Below are 16,930 nucleotides of genomic sequence, written 5' to 3'. Positions count from 1 at the left end.
TTTTAAATAGTATAACAAAAATTAAAGAAAAGGACAACTGGAAGAGGTAAACACGTAAGAATAGACAAGGAAATGAGACTGTGAAAATACATGGGCCTGTGAAAAAGCATGGGCCATGCTTTTATTTTGGGTAAAAGCTCTTTGACAACTTTCTCAATTCTTTTCCATGGTTACCAATCTGTGTAGGTTTACTTACATCCTTTGCAATTAATAGTATCCATTTTCATTTTCCCAGAAAATTGCCCACCTAGGTTTTCAAACGTATTGTAAGCAAGATGTACAAAGTACTTTCTCAGGGACGCCTGGGTGGCTCAGTTGGTTAAGCAGCTGCCTTCAGCTCAGGTCATGATCCCAGCATCCTGGGATCGAGTGCCACATTGGGCTCCTTGCTCCGCAGGGAGCCTGCTTCTCCCTCTGACTCTGCCTTCCACTCTGTCTGCCTATGCTTGCTCTCGCTCGCTCTCTCTCTGACAAATAAATTAAAAAAACAAACAAACAAACAAACAAAAACAATGTACTTTCTCATTATTTTTAAAAATTTCCTCATAGCTGTAGTTCTGCTTTTTCTCATTTAAAACTTTCTATTTTTATGTTTTATTCTTTTATATTCTTGATTAGATTTATATATTTTTTAATTTTCTTCTTCTAATCTTCTAAATTCTTCTAATTTATTTTTCATCTTTTAATAACATCTTCTTGCTTATTTGTCAAGTCTACCAGGTTTTTTTTGTTGGGTAGTTCATTCATTCATTTCTGGATTTTATCTAACATTAATTTTTCCCTTCAGTTTCCTTTAGGTTTATTACTTTTTTCTAGATCACTGACTTGACAACTCGGCAAACTTAACTACCTCAACAGCTCAATTCATTTACTTTTTTTTAAAAGATTTTATTTATTTATTTGACAGACAGAGATCACAAGTAGGCAGAGATGCAGGCAGAGAGAGAGAGGGGGAAGCAGGCTTCCCGCTGAGCAGAGAGCCCGATGCAGGGCTCGATCCCAGGACCCCGAGATCATGACCTGAGCCGAAGGCAGAGGCTGTAACCCACTGAGCCACCCAGGTGCCCCTCAATTCATTTACTTTTAATTCTCACTTATTTTATCCAAGTATATCACCCCTACTTCATATCCACCTATGTTGCTCAAATATTGCAAATTGTATTGCTTATGTAAAAGGGAGAGAGAGGGAGGGAGGGAGGAAGAGAGAGACAGAGAAAAGGGAAAAACTTTTCAAAATTCAAAAGAATTGACCAGGGTCAGAATTGGAGTGAAGCAAGAGGCATTCACCTTGGGTGCAAAATTTAAGAGGGTGTCAAAAAATTCAATAATCAAAACAAATAATATATTTTAATGCAACATTTTAGAAAATAAAATTGGAAAAAACCTGCAGAGAGACTCCCTGCTTTTTAAAATAAAGTTTTATTGGAACCAGGACCAGGATTAGAGTAAGGTGAGTGAGACAGGGTTTAGCAAGCACAGGAGTGGATCTTGCTTTTTTTTTTAAAATATCTTAATGTGTTTCATCATGGATTTCTTGGGACTAATTTTGACTTTTGAAAGTGATGCATTATAAGTATATCTTAATTACCGAGATTTTGTGCACCCTCTCACTAAATTTTCCACCCAAAGTAAGTGGCTTTACTTGCCTTACTCAGGACTTGGCCCCACAACTAACTGTTGATGTAGTATAACAACTTCCTTCTGTCTCTTTATATTGCTCTGTTTTCTTAATCTGTACAGTAAGTAGAGATTATTTTGATAATCAGGAAAATATAATTTAAAAAAGAAGTCAATCGGGGGTGCCTGAGTGGCTCAGTCATTAAGCATCTGTCTTAGGCTTAGGTCATGATCCCAGGGTCCTGGGATCAAGTCCTGCATAGGGCTCCGTGCTTGTGGGGAGTCTGCTTCTCCCTCTCCTCTCTCTCCATCTGTCCCCCCTTCTCGTGCTCTCTCTCCATAAATAAAATCTCTAAAAATATTTTTAAAATATAGTTAAAAAACAAGTCAAGACTCACTCAATGATATTCCTTGTGGCTTCACCATGGGGCTTGCAGGAAACAAAAATCAGTGTGTGGATAGCCCTGCAGTTTCGAATGGCTCGAACCACCTGATAGTCTGAAGGAAGAAACACATTGCTATTACTATAACTATTTTTGTTTTGTTTTGAAGATTTTGTTTATTTGAGACAGAGAGAGCGACAGAATGAGCACAAGTCGGGGCGGGGAGGGGCAGAGGGAGAAGCAGGCTCCCCACTAAACAGAGAGCCCCACATGGGGCTCCATCCCAGGACCCTGGGATCATGACCCGAGCCAAAGGTAGACACTTAACAAATGGAATCACCCAGGTGCCCCGCTATTAATGTAATTAAACTATCATGGTGCGGGTTATCAGAAACTACCACCTGGCTAGCACCTAGGATTGGTTAGGAATAGAGAAATAGGTTCAGAGCCAGCCCACATGGAGCCCCTTTAGCACTGTATGGGAGAGTAAGGGACTAAAGACGGTGGACACCATGAGAACACCCAACTAGCTGTGTTAACAGGAAAGCTACCCATTCTTACGCAGTCCTGCCCGAGCTGGGTTCACCACAGCAATGACCTGCCCATCTTCCTTTGATTTTAGTAGCTGTGGTAAAATCTTCTCTGCTCGACCAGTGTGGAATTCACAGTTGGTGATGCCTGTAGAAGAGAGGTCCACATGACAGAATTCAAAACTCAAGCCCAACAGTAAGGGAAGGGGTGGGGGGGGGTGTTTCAGCTTTACAGAAATGTACAGGAGCCAGGGCTCTGCCATCTTCCCTTTGGGTCTGGCACACCTCTGAATAACAAGGGAAAAAACCCACTTTGGATCTGCCTCATTGTTGCTAACACACTTTCTTTTCCAGTATCTTAGTAGGCCTTTCAGCTTGAGATACTAGAACATGTTATTTTAAAGCTTAGCAACTTGTAGCACATAAGTACCTATACCAAGAAGAAAACCTTGATTTTTACCCAAGTGCTCTTTCTGCTAAATTAGAGAATTTCAGAGCCTCAAGGGTTGTCTGGAGGTAGGGTAGAGGAAACAAGGAGACCTGTTTTCTACATCAGAGTTTGGCATATGATTTTGTTCAAAGAAAAGGTTCTGTTGCTAATAGTTGTTTGAAATCTACTGTATTATGTTATAATGCCTCATGAGTCTAATGTCATGAAGGCTCTTCTATGTTCCCAAAGTTTTGCCAAGTTCTCCTCCTATCATGTAGGCCTGTTCATTGCCTCAGGCTCTTCTTCTGGACAGAAGAAAAAAAGGGGGGTGGAGATTAGCTATTGGGACCTCTTTTAGAAAACCATTAGGACCCAACTCTAATCACTCCAAGACACCCACCCTCCTCCCTCTGCACAGGTCATGGATACAGCCAATACCCTTGCCCACACAATCCTTTACACAGCACAGAAACAACTGCAGCTCTTCATTTTGTCTCCAGAATGTGAGCAATGTACCATTGAAGGCTGCAGTCCACCTGGCATCCTCTACTGCCTGCTCCACCAACTCAATCCCAAGGATCTGGGAGGCATACTGAGCCAGAGACAAACCAATCACACCTGAGGAAGTAAGAGGATAAGAGGAGGGTATTTTAGGATTTGTTCCTTTTATTTATTTGTGAGATAGAGAGAGAGAGAGAGAGAGCACACAAATAGGGGGAGCAGCAGAGGGAGAGGGAGAAGCAGGCTTCCCACCAAGCAAGGAGCCCAATGCAGGACTTGATCCCAGGACCATGAGATCACAAACTGAGCCAAAGGCAGATGCTTCGCTGACTGAACCCCCCCCACCAGATGTCCCTATTTGAGGATTTTAAACCAGTGATGGTGTGTCTGCACCTGGGCCCTGGCTGCTGGGTTGATGGAAGCTAAGCAGCATGTAGATTCTGCCCTGAGCTGTCACTTGCCGGTTCCACAGCAGATATCAAGGAGAATGGTGTTAGAGTTCACTCTGCTCAGCTCCCCCACTGTCCTATACAGCACCTCTGCACCAGCAGTGTTAATCTGGAAAAAGGCATCTGGAGAGATGCGGATCTTCAAGCCCAGGAGATCTTCAAATAGGTGGGGTTCCCCAAACAGGAGTTGATAGGGGGACTGCTGATGGCTGCAACGTGTCACAGTGCTGGAAAAGAATCCTTTTTAAAGATGTTACTTATTCATTTGAGAGAGAGAGCACAAGCAGGGGGCAAAGGGAGAAGGAGAAGCAGACGTCCCGCTGAGCAGGGAGCCCGATGTGGGGTTTGATACCAGTACCCAGGGACTACAACCTGAGCCGAAGACAGCCGCTTAACCAACCGGGCTACCCAGGCTCCCCTGGAAAAGAATTTTTAAAAAAGCATTTTGGAATAGCAGGCCGTTCCCCCTCTAGTGGTTTGGGGGGTGGGCAGCATCTCAGTGCAAAGACACAGCCTCCATGGCATGGCCCTGAGAGGTCTGGAGGAATTCCCTCTCAGAGGATAGAAGTATATGCAGATGCCCTCTCATCTAAATCCAGCCTGGCTTCCGGGACCTGACTGGTGTACAAGAGCTGGGATTAGTTAGTCCAGTTCCTCCACAGTCAGAAGCCCTCGCCTCAGTAAGCCACAACTCAGAATATGGCAAGCCATCCTGCTTGCTGTCTGGCTACCCCAGGTTTACCTTTCCTGGAAGTAAAGTGATGTCAAGTCACAGACAGCTCCTGGCCCAGTGGTGAAAAACTTCTTTATAGCCTCCTTTTGAACCCCAAGCTCCTCCTGCTCAGATCACAAAATCAGAGGAGTCAAGCAAAGACTCATCTCAGACAAATTTTCTCTCCAAGCTCTACAGTAATTATCTCTGCAGTAGTCAAACAAGAAGACACATTTCTCAAGTTCTATTATAAATAACACAACATAAAGCAAGGTTCTGTATGACAAAAAAAAAACAAAAAACAAAAAACGATATTTTCCCATCTTGGCAGAGACACTGCTTTGCTTATCAGCTTTTGACAAATCCTATACAGTAGACATAGTGCTTTCTCTAGTTTAATCCTCCTTAATAGTTTTCTAAAGAAAGTGTGAGAGTCATCCCTATTGTAAACAAGGAGCTAAACTAAGCTTTTGTCTCATTATAAAGAAGCAATAACTTTTCAATTTCCTTTATACCTCTCTACTTCAAATATCTCAACCACCCACCCAAACACCACCTCAAAGAAAAGAAAGAGGGCATGGAAGGGAATGATCATGGTAACTAAATTCTTTCTTTGGATTCCAAACATTTTCAAATTTTTGAAATTTTGAAATTTGAAATTTTGAGCCTAAACATTAGCTTGACACAGGATATACCACAATAAACTATGTCGGAGTTCTAGAGTTAAAAGGCCATGAATTGTATTTTGGGGATAAATACCCAGTAGTGTGATTACTGGATCATAGGATATTTCTATTTTTAACTTTTTGAGGAACCTCCACACTGTCCATACTGTTTTCCACACTGGCCATACCAGTTTGTATTCTTACCAACATTGCAGTACCCTTTTCTCCACATCCTTGTCAACACTTATAGTTTCTTGTATTTTTAGTTTTAGTCATTCTGACAGGTATGAGGTGATTATCTCATTGTGGTTTTCACTTGTATTGATGAGTGATATTGAGCATTTTTTCACGTGTCTGCTAGCCATCTGTATGTCTTCTTTAGAGATACATCCATTCATGTCTTCTGCCCATTTTTTAATTCAAGAATGCTAATTCAAAGGGATACATGCACCCTGATGTTTATAGCAGTATTATTTACAATAGCCCAATTACAGAAGCAGCCCAAGTGTCCGTCAATGGATGAATGGATGAAGAAGAGGTGGGGTGTGTGTGTGTGTGTGTGTGTGTGTGTGTGTGTGCGTGCAATGGAGTACTATTCAGCCATCAAAAAAGAATGAAATCTTGCCATTTGCAACAACACGGATGGAGCTAGACAGTATAAATGCTAAGTGAAATAAATCTGTCAGAGAAAGACAAATCACATATGATTTCACTCATATGTGGCATTTAAGAAACAAAACAAATGAGCAAAGGGAAAAAAGAGAGAGAGAGAGAGACAAACCAAGAAAACACTCTTAACTCTAGAGAACAATCTGATGGTTACCACAGGGGAGGTGGGTAAGAGGACAGGTGAAATAGGTGATGGGGATTAAGGAGTACAGTTGTGATGAGCACTGGTGGTATGTATGGAATTGTCGAATCACTGTATTGTACACCTGAACCTAATATAACACTGTATGTTAACTACACTGGAATTAAATAAATGAATGAATGAATGGTTTTTTTGACATATGTAAATTAAACTTACTAATATATTTTATTGTTATCTCACCAGTACTTATTGAATTTCCCATTAAATTAACATTGTATATTTTCCTGTAGTTCTCTCAGCTATTAGGTGTATGTAATTTTAAATTGTTTTATTTTCCTTTTAAATTGAACCTTCTAGTCTTCTTTTTTTTTATTTCTAGTAATACCTGCTGCCTTAGAATCTACTTTGATATTAAGTTCTGTTTAAACAAATATGCATATTTGCATATGCATAAAATATGCATAAAAATAAAAGGCCAGGGATGGTGTCAACTATACTCAATTTTTTTAATTACAAAAAAAATAAGGTTAGAAATCAATGACGTGGGTTTATGCCTCAGCTTGGCTATTTACTGGCTCTTCAACCTTGGGTACTTCATTTTTTTAAAAATATCTTATTCATTTATTTGACAGACACACAGAGAGAAAGCACAAGCAGAGGATGCTGCAGAAACAGAAGGAGAAACAGGCTCCCTGCTGAGCAGGGAGCCCCACATGGGGCTTGACCTGAGCCAAAGGCAGATGCTTAATGGACTGAGCCACCCAGGTGCCCCAAACTTGGGTACTTCTATGCCTCCATTTGCTCATCTAAATGAGGATGACAATACTTTTCCTTCTCTTGCCTACTTTACAAATGGGTTGAGATGATCACATTAAGTATAGGAATACTTTAACATAGGAATGTTTGAAAGCCCTAAGTGAATTACAAATGTAAAGTATTATTTGAGTTATGAAATTCTGACTATATTCTCCTCTCTTTAATTGGCTTTTAGAGTCAGTAGAATACCTACCAACTTCCACTTGCAAAGTTCTTTTGAAAATACTTGGGAGTCCTTACCTGATAATTAACTTGGTAACCTCACCTCCGTCTGTGGTTTCATTATGCCAGCAGTGCCATTAAAGAGTATCCTCGCTATCTGCTCCTCCTCACTCACTACTCCTCTTCCCAACCCACACATATAGTCTGTGGATGTGTAGTTTCTGCTGTCTGACCTGAAACTTTCCAAACCAACTGTAGGATAGTGTAAATAAGCTGCCCCTTACCATTCTGTGAGTCTCACCTGTTTTAATTCCTGGGGATGGAAAGTGATGATGGCCATTGTGTGCCCTTGGCTATTGGTGCGCACTATGAGCTCACGCCAGTACCCACCTTCATGAAACAGAAGGCAGGGTTCCAATGGGGACTGCCGAAGGAATACTTCATAATACTAGGAAGAAAACAGTATTGTTACACAGACAAATCTAACAAGTTTCACAGCTGATTATTCCTGCTGAGTGATTGTTATAGGCTAAATGCAACCAGCCCATGTGTATGTTGAAGCCTTACCCACTGTATCTCAGAACATGACCATATTTGGAGATAAGGTCTTTAAAGAGGTGCTTAAATTAAAATGAGGCCCTAATACAACTGACCGGTGTCCTTTTTTTTTTTTTTTTAACTTTTTATTTTTTACAAACATATATTTTTATCCCCAGGGGTACAGGTCTGTGAATCACCAGGCTTACACACTTCACAGCACTCACCAAAGCACATACCCTCCCCAATGTCCATAATCCCACCCCCTTCTCCCAAACCCCCTCCCCCCAGCAACCCTCAGTTTGTTTTGTGAGATTAAGAGTCACTTATGGTTTGTCTCCCTCCCAATCCCATCTTGTTTTAAGAAAGAGAAAATTGGGACATACACAGAGACACCAGGGATGCCCAAAGAGATGAAAGATCACGTGAAATCACAGAAGATGGCCACCTACAAGCCAGGAGGCAGGCCTCAGAAGAAACTTCTATCTAGGACTTCTAGCCTTCAGAACTGTGAGAAAATACCTTTCTGTTGGTTAAGCCACACAGTCTGTGGTCCTTTGTTATGTACCTGGCAGACTGATACACATTTTGGTACCAAGAAGTGGCATGCTATTGTAAAAAATATCTAAACCTATGGAAGTGGCTTTGAAACTGGGAATGGGTAAAGGCTGGAAGCCTTTTGAGGTGCATGCTGGAAAAAGCCTAGATTGTCTTGAAGAGACTATGGGTAGGAATATGGATATTAGAGGTGATCTGGTGAGATCTCAGGAAGAAATGACAAGCATGCTATTGGAAACTTGACCAAAGTTGATTGTTATAAAGTGAAAAAGAACTTGGACGAATGGTGTCCTAGTGTTGGGTGGAAGGTAATAATTCTCAGTGCTGAACATGGATATTTAGCTAAGGAGATTTCTTTTTTTTTTTTTTTAAGATTTTATTTATTTATTTGTCAGAGAGAGAGCGAGAGCGAGCACAGGCAGAGTGGAAGGCAGAGTCAGAGGGAGAAGCAGGCTCCCCGTGGAGCAAGGAGCCCGATGTGGGACTCCATCCCAGGACACTGGGATCACGACCTGAGCCAAAGGCAGCTGCTTAACCAACTGAGCCACCCAGGAGTCCCAGCTAAGGAGATTTCTAAGCAGTGTTGAAGGTGTGGCCCGGTTTCTGCTTACTGCTCATAGCAAAATGTATAGAGAGGAGAAAAATACATTGAAGAAGGAATTTTTTTTAAAGATTTTTATTGGGACGCCTGGGTGGCTCAGTTGGTTAAGCCGCTGCCTTCGGCTCAGGTCATGATTCCAAGGTCCTGGGATCGAGTCCCACATCGGGCTCCTTGCTTGGCGGGGAGCCTGCTTCTCTCGCTGCCTCTGCCTGCCTCTCTGCCTGCTTGTGTGTACTCTCTCTCTCTATCTCTGGCAAATAAATAAAATCTTAAAAAAAAAGATTTTTATTTATTTATTTATTTGATAGACAGAAATCACAAGTAGGCAGAGAGGCAGGCAGAGAGAGAGGGGGAAGCAGGCTCCCCGCTGAGTAGAGAGCCCGATGTGGGGCTCCATCCCAGGACCGTGAGATCATGACCTGAGCTGAAGGCAGAGGCTTAACCCACTGAGCCACCCAGGCGCCCCTGGAGAAGGAATTATTAAGGGACGCCTGGTTGGCTCAGTTGGTTAAGTCGCTGTCTTCAGCTCAGGTCATGATCCCAGGGTCCTGGGATGGAGTCCTGCATCAGGCTCCTTGTCCAGCAGGGAACCTGCTTCTGAAGGAGAAGAAGGATAAGAAGAAGAAGGAGGAGGTGAAGGAGGTAAAGGAGAAGAAGGAGAAGAAGGAGAAAGGAGAAGGAGGAGGAGGAGAAGAAGAAGAAGAAGAAGAAGAAGAAGAAGCAGCAGGAGGAGGAGGAGGTGAAGGAGGTGAAGGAGAAGAAGGAGAAGGAGGAGAAGAAGAAGAAGAAGAAGAAGAAGAAGAAGAAGAAGAAGAAGAAGAAGAAGAAGAAGAAGAAGGTGGTGGTGAAGGAGAAGAAGGAGAAAGGAGAAAGGAGAAGGAGGAGAAGGAGAAGGAGAAGAAGAAGAAGAAGAAGAAGAAGAAGAAGAAGAAGGAGAAGGAGAAGGAGAAGGAGGTGAAGGAGGTGAAGGAGAAGAAGGAGAAAGGAGAAAGGAGAAGGAGAAGAAGAAGAAGAAGAAAAAGAAGAAATAATTATTAAGCAAAAATGAACCAGAACTTGAAGATTTGGAAAAATCTCAGCTTATCCATATAATATGAAGCCTGTTCCGCAGGCAAAACTGAGGTTAAGGCTGGACAGTCTTTTTTTTTTTTTTTTTTAAGGCTGGACAGCCTTTTGATAAAGACATTACAGGTGTGACTCATGGATCCAATCAGCCATCTCAGCAGAACCCAGGAATACAGAGAAGTCTGATCAACAGAAACTGCTAGCTTAGACTAAAGCAGACATAAGGTATAATGAGGACAGGCATAAGATATAATGAAGGAAGGCTATCAGACTTCTGGGATTCCACTAGACAGGACAATAGACCTATCTGACTGCCAACAGGTGTTATCACTCAAGAAAAAAAATGACCCCCAAGGCAATTCAGAGATCAGGAGGGCTGAGGCTGATGCTGTGCCCAGAGGGGACAGGCCCCAGGACAGCAAGGCTGTATCCTCACTTTCAGTGGGCCAGACTGCCAATGTCCAGGGCCTGAAGCATCAGCCTGACACATCAACGCACCAGTAGACCAAAGGACAAAGCATCAAGCCAAAAATTCTAATTGAGCCTTAAAATCTAAAGGAATTTGCACTGCTAGATTTCAAACTTGCTTGGAACCTATTATATCTCTCATCTTTCCAATTTCTCCCTTTTGGAATGGGAATGACTACCCTCTTGTCTATCCTACCTTTGTATTTTGGAAGCTGATAACTTGTATGGTTTAACATGTTCACAGCTGAAAAGATTTTTAAAGATTTTATTTATTTCAGAGAGAGAGAGAGCGAAAGAGAGCATGAACAGTGGGCAGGGCAGACAGAGAAGAAGCAGGCTCCCCACTGAGCAGACAGCCCAACGAGGGGCTCAGTCCCAGGACCCTGAGATCATGACCTGAGCCGAAGGCAGACACTTAACCGAATGAGCCACCCAAGTGCCCTTGAAGGTTTTTGCCTTAGGATGAATTATACCTTGAGTCTCATCCACATTTGATTTAGATGATATTCAGATAAGGCTTGGGATTGAGGGTTGATGTTGTAATGGGTTAAAAATCTGGGGCTGGGGGTGCCTGGATGGCTCAGGTCATGATTCCAGGGTCCTGGGATTGAGCCCTGCATTGGGCTCTCTGCTCAGCAGAGCCTGCTTCTTCCCCTCCCCCCTCTCTCTGCCTGCCTCTCTGCCTACTTGTGATCTATGTCTGTCAAATAAATAAATAGAATCTTTAAAAAAATCTGGGGCTGATCAAAAGAAATGAAATCTTGCCATTTGCAACAATGTGGATGGAACTAGAGTGTATTATGGTGAGCGAAATAAGTCAATCAGAGAAAGACAATTATCATATGATCTCTCTGATATGAGGAATTTGAGGGAGGGTTGTGGGGGGTAGGGAAAGAAAAAATTAAACAAAATGGGATCGAGAGACAAACCATAAGATACTCTTAATCTCACAAAACAAACTGAGAGTTGCTAGGGGATGGGGGGTATGGATACAGTGGCTGGGTTATGGACATTAGGGAAGGTATTGCTATAGTGAGTGCTGCAAAATGTGTAAGACTGATGATTCACAGACCTGTAGCCCTGGGGCAAATAAATACATTATATGTTAATTTAAAAAATTAAAAAAATAAAAAATCTGGGACTGTTAGAGAGACCAGCCTGGCACATGACTCTTAATCTTGGGGTCATGAGTTCAAGCCCTATGTTGGGTGTAGAGCTTAAAAAATTAGGAGCTGTTGGGAAGGGGTGAAGGTCTTTTGCATGTAAGAAGAGCATAAATTTGGAGGGTCCAAAGGATAGAGAGTTATAGGCTGAATTGTGTCCCCCTAAAATTCATATGTAGGAAGTCCTAATCTCCAACACCTCAGAATGTGATTATGTTTAGAAATAGGGCCTTTAAAGAGGTGATTAAGTTAAAAAGAGGTAGTTAGGGGGTGCCTGGGTGGCTCAGTCATTGAGTGTCTGCCTTCGACTCGGGTCATGATCTCGGGTCCTGGGATCGAGCCCCGCATCGGGCTCCCTGCTCAGTGGGAAGCCTGCTTCTCCCTCTCCCACTCCCCCTGCTTAAAAAAAAAGAGGTAGTTCAGATGGACCCTAATCTAATCTGACTGTTGTCCTTACAGGAAGAGGAAATTTGGACACAAAGTCACCAGGTATGCAGGTGTAAACAGAGAAAAAAGACTGTGTGTAGAGACATAGTGAGAAAGTGGCTATGTGCAGGGCAAGGCAAGAAGCCCAGAAGGATCCAAACCTGCTGACACCCTAATCTTAGACTTCCAGCCTCCAGACTTTGAGGAAATAAATTTCTGTTGTTTAAGCTGCCAAGTCTGTGGTATTTCGTTATGGCAGCTCTACCAAACTAATACAGTGGTGTAAGAAACGTGATCCCTGCCCTGCGACCTTACAGAGGAATATTACCCATTGTATTCCAAACACTAAGTTCCATGAAGGCTTAGAGCTGTAGCCTTAGTGTGGCACACAGTAGGTGCTCAATAATTGTTATTCAAAGAAAGTATGACTGAATGAACAGGAAAGGTGTTTCTATGGAGAGTCTCAATTTATTCTATATAGAGTATGAATCACAATAATCTTCTATTTCTGTGAATTCTTCCTGGAAGCAATTCCTAATATAGCACTAGGTTGCCATGATTCCACTCTTACTTATAACTACCTGATAGAAACCCATCATTTCTATATTCCGTCAGATAACCAGGTACCAACTACACCACGGCTTATCTGTGTGCTTCATTTCCTCCTTGTGAGTACAAGTCAGAGGCAATCCTGATTTAGTGGTCGGGAGAGCAAAAATCCTTAAAGCTAAACTTTTTCAAACACAAGCCAGTTGCTATCACAAGACACATGTGTTCTAGTTCCACTGTATTTTCAAATATAGCCCAAGTGATACATGGAAGGAGGAGTTATACCAAAAAATAATGCTGCCTGAGAGGGTAAAATCAATTAAGGCTGCACTTAATCACTTTTGCTATGCTGTCACATACATGCAATAGAGGACACGCTTAACTACACTGAACATATTTTTCAAATTTTGAGGTTGGTGACTTGAAAAAAGACTGGTTCATCTGTTTGTTACTGGCTGGTTAGAAAGCAATGCTTTCTGGAAGCAAGATTCAAAGGTCACTGGGGTCCTGGAAGGATGGGAAATTGAAAAACTGAATCTGACCTAAAAGATAATGGTAAATAGATGGGAAATACAACTCCGCCACTGTATGAACTGAGACCTTGGTTTCTTCTTTTATAAAATGGAGACTGAAACTCCAATTCCTGTATGGCAATCCCAAGGAATAAAGAATGAGAGGGACTTCTGGTTAAAATAACAGAATAATCCTCATAGAAATCCTACTAAAATGGGGTTGCCTGGGTGGCCCAGTCAGTTAAGTGTCCGACTTTTGACTGTGGCTCAGGTCATCATCCCAGGTCGTGAGATCGAGCCCCGCTTTGGGCTCCATATTGGGCAGGAAGCCCGCTTAAGATTCTCTCTCTCCCTCTCCCTTAGCCCCTCCCTGTCCCTGCATGCAAGTGTGCTCACTTGCTCTCTCCTAAAGAAATCCTACTAAAATGAAATAAAAGAATAAAAAAGACAAAAGCCTATTTAAGCTCATTACTTACCAATTCTCCCTTCTCTTTCTCCTGCACCATCATTTTCCTGCCATCATGTTCCTATAGAACATCTCCATAAATATATAAGCATGCTCTTACTCTTCCACATTTAACAAAGAAGGGGAACTTCCTGACCCCACTTTCCCTACCAGTCACTGTTACATTTCGCTGTTCATCTTTGCAGAAAAACTCAAAAGAACCGTATATATTCACTGCCTCCCACTCCTCTCCTTCTGTTCACCCACTAGAATCGGGTCCCCACCACTCCACCAAAATGGTTCATGTTAAGGTCACCAATGATGTCCTTGTTATACAATTCAACATCCATCCATCCCACCACTACCATCACTGCTCTACATCATCTCTCACCTGGATTACTGCAACAGCCTCCCAACTGGTCTCTCCTTGTTTCGATCCTTTCCTCCAATAATCCATACACAACACAACAGCCACAGTGATTCTATAAAACCTAAATCATATCATGACATAACCCCCACACCAACAAAACCTCCCATGGCTCAGAATAAAAGTCAAAGTCCTTACAATGACCACCCCGGGGCACTACATAACCTTGCCTTCATTCACCATCTCACCCCATGTCCAACACTTCTGGGCCTACTTTCAGTTCCTCTAAAAAGCCTGTCATGTTCCTACCTTAGGATGGGTTTTCTCTTTTTCCAGAAAGCTCCTCCCTCAGACCTCTACATAGCCCACACCCTTTCAGCCTCTAAGTTTTAAATGCAAGGTTTCCCATCCTCAGCGCTACTGACATTTTGGGTTGTCTGATTCTTTGTTGTGAGGAGCTGTCCCATGTGCTGGAGGACGTTTAACAGCATCTCTGGCCTCTACCCACTAGATGTCAGTAGCAATGCCCAATCATCCCCTAGTGATAAAAACCAAAAATGTCTCTAGAAAATGCCAAATGTCCTATGCAAGGTAAAACTGCTCCTCCCCGGTTGAGAGCCACTGCTTTATTCAAATATTGTCTTCTTCATGAACCCTACCCTTGACCCCATCTAAAATTACAACCCATGCTCGCTTCAGGAGTACATATACTAGGATTGGAATGATATTGAGATTAGCATCGCCCCTGTGCAAGAAGGACACACAAATTCATGAAGCATTCCATATTTTTATCATCACAAAGGATAAACACTGAATAGAATCAAGATTTAATGCTCTACCTCTTCTCTAAATAAGCTTACTTAGTATTTTTAAGTTCTAGAACAACAATAAAATTACAAGCTATGCTTCCGCTAACCCTAGCATTTCTTATCCTCCTGATACTGCTGTACTTTTCCCATGGCACTTGTCTTAATCTGGCTGGGCCCCTATAACAAAAATAATGCAAACTGGGTGGTTTACAAACAAGAGAAATTTATGTCTTACAGTTCTGGAGGCTGGGAAGTCCAAGATCAAGACGCTGGCAGATGCAATATCTTACAAGAATCTGTTTCCTCACATTCCCTGCATATTTTCAGACCACAATGGTTTGAAACTTGAACTCAATCACAAGAAGAAATTTGGAAAGAACTCAAATACATGGAGGTTAAAGAGAATCCTACTAAAGAATGAATGGGTCAACCAGGAAATTAAAGAAGAGATTTTTTAAATGTGTGGAAACAAATGAAAATGAAAACACAACTGTTCAAAACCCTTGGGATGCAGTAAAGGTGGTCCTAAGAGGGAAGTATATAGCAATACATGACTTTCTCAAGAAACAAGAAAGGTCTCAAGTACACAGCCTAACCTTACACCTAAAGGAGTTAGAAAAAGAACAGCAAATGAAGTCCAAACCCAGCAGGAGAAGAGAACTTCTAAAGATCAGAACAGAAATCAATGAAATAGAAACCAAAACAACAGTAGCACAGATCAGCAAAAGTAGAAGCTAGTTCTTTGAAATAACTGATAAGATCAATAAACCCCTGGCCAAACTTACCAAAAGAAGAGAGAAGGACCCAGATTAATAAAATCATGAATTAAAGAGTAGAGATCACGACCAACACCAAGGAAATACAATTATAAGAACATATTATGAAGAACTATATGCCTAGAAATTAGACAATCTGGAAGAAATGGATTCATTCCTAGAAACATATAAACTACAAAACTAAGACAGGATGAAATAGAAAACCTGAAAAGGCCAATAACCAGCAAGGAAACTGAAGCAGCAATCAAAAAATTCCCAACAAATCAGAGTCCAGAGCCCGATGGCTTCCCAGGGGAATTCTACCAAACATTTAAAGAAGAATTAATACCTATTCTTCTGAAGCTGTTTCAAAAACTAGAAAGGGAAAGAAAACTTCCCAACTCTATGAGGCCAGCATCACCTTGATCCTAAAACCAAAGTCCCCACCAAAAAGGAGAATTGCAGACCAATATCCCTGATGAACATGGATGCAAAAATTATCACCAAGATACTAGCCAACAGGATCCAACAGTACATTAAAAGGATTATTCATCAGGACCAAGTGGGATTTATTCCTGGGATGCAAGAGTGGTTCAACAACAGCAAATCAATGTGATACATCACATTAATAAAAGAAAGGACAAGAACCATATGATGCTCTGAAAAGATGCAGAAAAAGCATTTGACAAAATACAGCATCTTTTCTTGATTAAAACTCTCCAGCATGTAGGGATAGAGGGAACAAACCTCAATATCATAAAAGCCATAAACAAAAAGCCCACAGCAAATATCATTCTCAATGGAGAAAAACCGAGAGCTATTCCTCTAAGGTCAGGAACACGACAAGAATGTCTACTCTCTCCACTATGACCCAATATAGTACTAGAAGTCCTAGCTTCAGACAACAAAAGAAATTAAAGACATCCGAACCAGGAAAGAAGAAGTCAAACTCTCACTCTTGGCAGACGACATGATATTTTATGTAGAAAACCCAAAAGACTCCACCCCAAAATTGCTGGAAGTCATATAGCAATTCAGGAACGTAGAAGGATATAAAATCAATGCAAAGAAATCAGTTGCATTTCTATACACTAAAAATGAGACAGAAGAAAGAGAAATCAAGGAATTGATCCTATTTATAATTCTACCCAAAACCACAAGATACCTAGAAATAAATCTAACCAAAGAGGCAAAGGATCTGTACTCAGAAAACTATAGAACACTTATGAAAGAAATTGAGGAAGACACAAAGAAATGGAAAAATATTCCATGCTCATGGATTGGAAGAACAAATATTATTTAAATGTCTATGCAACATAGAGCAATCTACACATTCAATACAATCCCTATCAAAATATCATCAACTTTTTTCACAGAGCTAGAATAAATAATCCTAAAATTTGTTTGGAACCATAAAAGACCCCAAACAGCCAAAGAAATGTTGAAAAAGAAAACCAAAGCTGGTGGCATCACAACTCTGGACTTCAAGCTGTATTACAAAGCTGTAATCATCAAGACAGTACTGTACAGGCACAACAACAGACACATAAATCAATGGAACAGAACAGAGAACTCAGAAATGGACTCTCAACTCTATGG

At 41.5% G+C, this 16,930-nt stretch overlaps 1 protein-coding gene across 9 annotated transcripts in view; it reads right to left on the bottom strand.

Annotated features, from left to right (window-relative positions):
- The window catches only part of TRMT2B (tRNA methyltransferase 2 homolog B), a 53,743-nt gene that overhangs the window by 8,492 nt on the left and 28,321 nt on the right, over positions 1 to 16,930 (bottom strand). For 4 of the 9 annotated variants that reach the window (XM_082718501.1, XM_082718505.1, XM_082718500.1 and 1 more), the window contains 6 exons: positions 7,378 to 7,524; positions 4,653 to 4,747; positions 3,923 to 4,137; positions 3,477 to 3,578; positions 2,562 to 2,678; positions 2,016 to 2,115 (listed from right to left, as the gene is read on the bottom strand). In XM_082718501.1, the coding sequence (XP_082574627.1) occupies positions 2,016 to 2,115; positions 2,562 to 2,678; positions 3,477 to 3,578; positions 3,923 to 4,137; positions 4,653 to 4,747; positions 7,378 to 7,524 (776 nt within the window). Of the gene's footprint in view, positions 1 to 2,015; positions 2,116 to 2,551; positions 2,679 to 3,476; positions 3,579 to 3,922; positions 4,138 to 4,652; positions 4,748 to 7,377; positions 7,525 to 16,930 lie in introns of all 9 variants that reach the window. The other 5 variants (XM_082718506.1, XM_082718503.1, XM_082718504.1 and 2 more) reach the window with 3 other exon arrangements.

This window comes from Mustela nivalis, assembly GCF_964662115.1.
Source record: "Mustela nivalis genome assembly, chromosome: X".
Classification (NCBI taxonomy): domain Eukaryota; kingdom Metazoa; phylum Chordata; class Mammalia; order Carnivora; family Mustelidae; genus Mustela; species Mustela nivalis.
The sequence above is the reverse complement of the archived record's forward strand: the minus strand, read 5'-3'. Positions and strand labels throughout refer to the sequence as shown.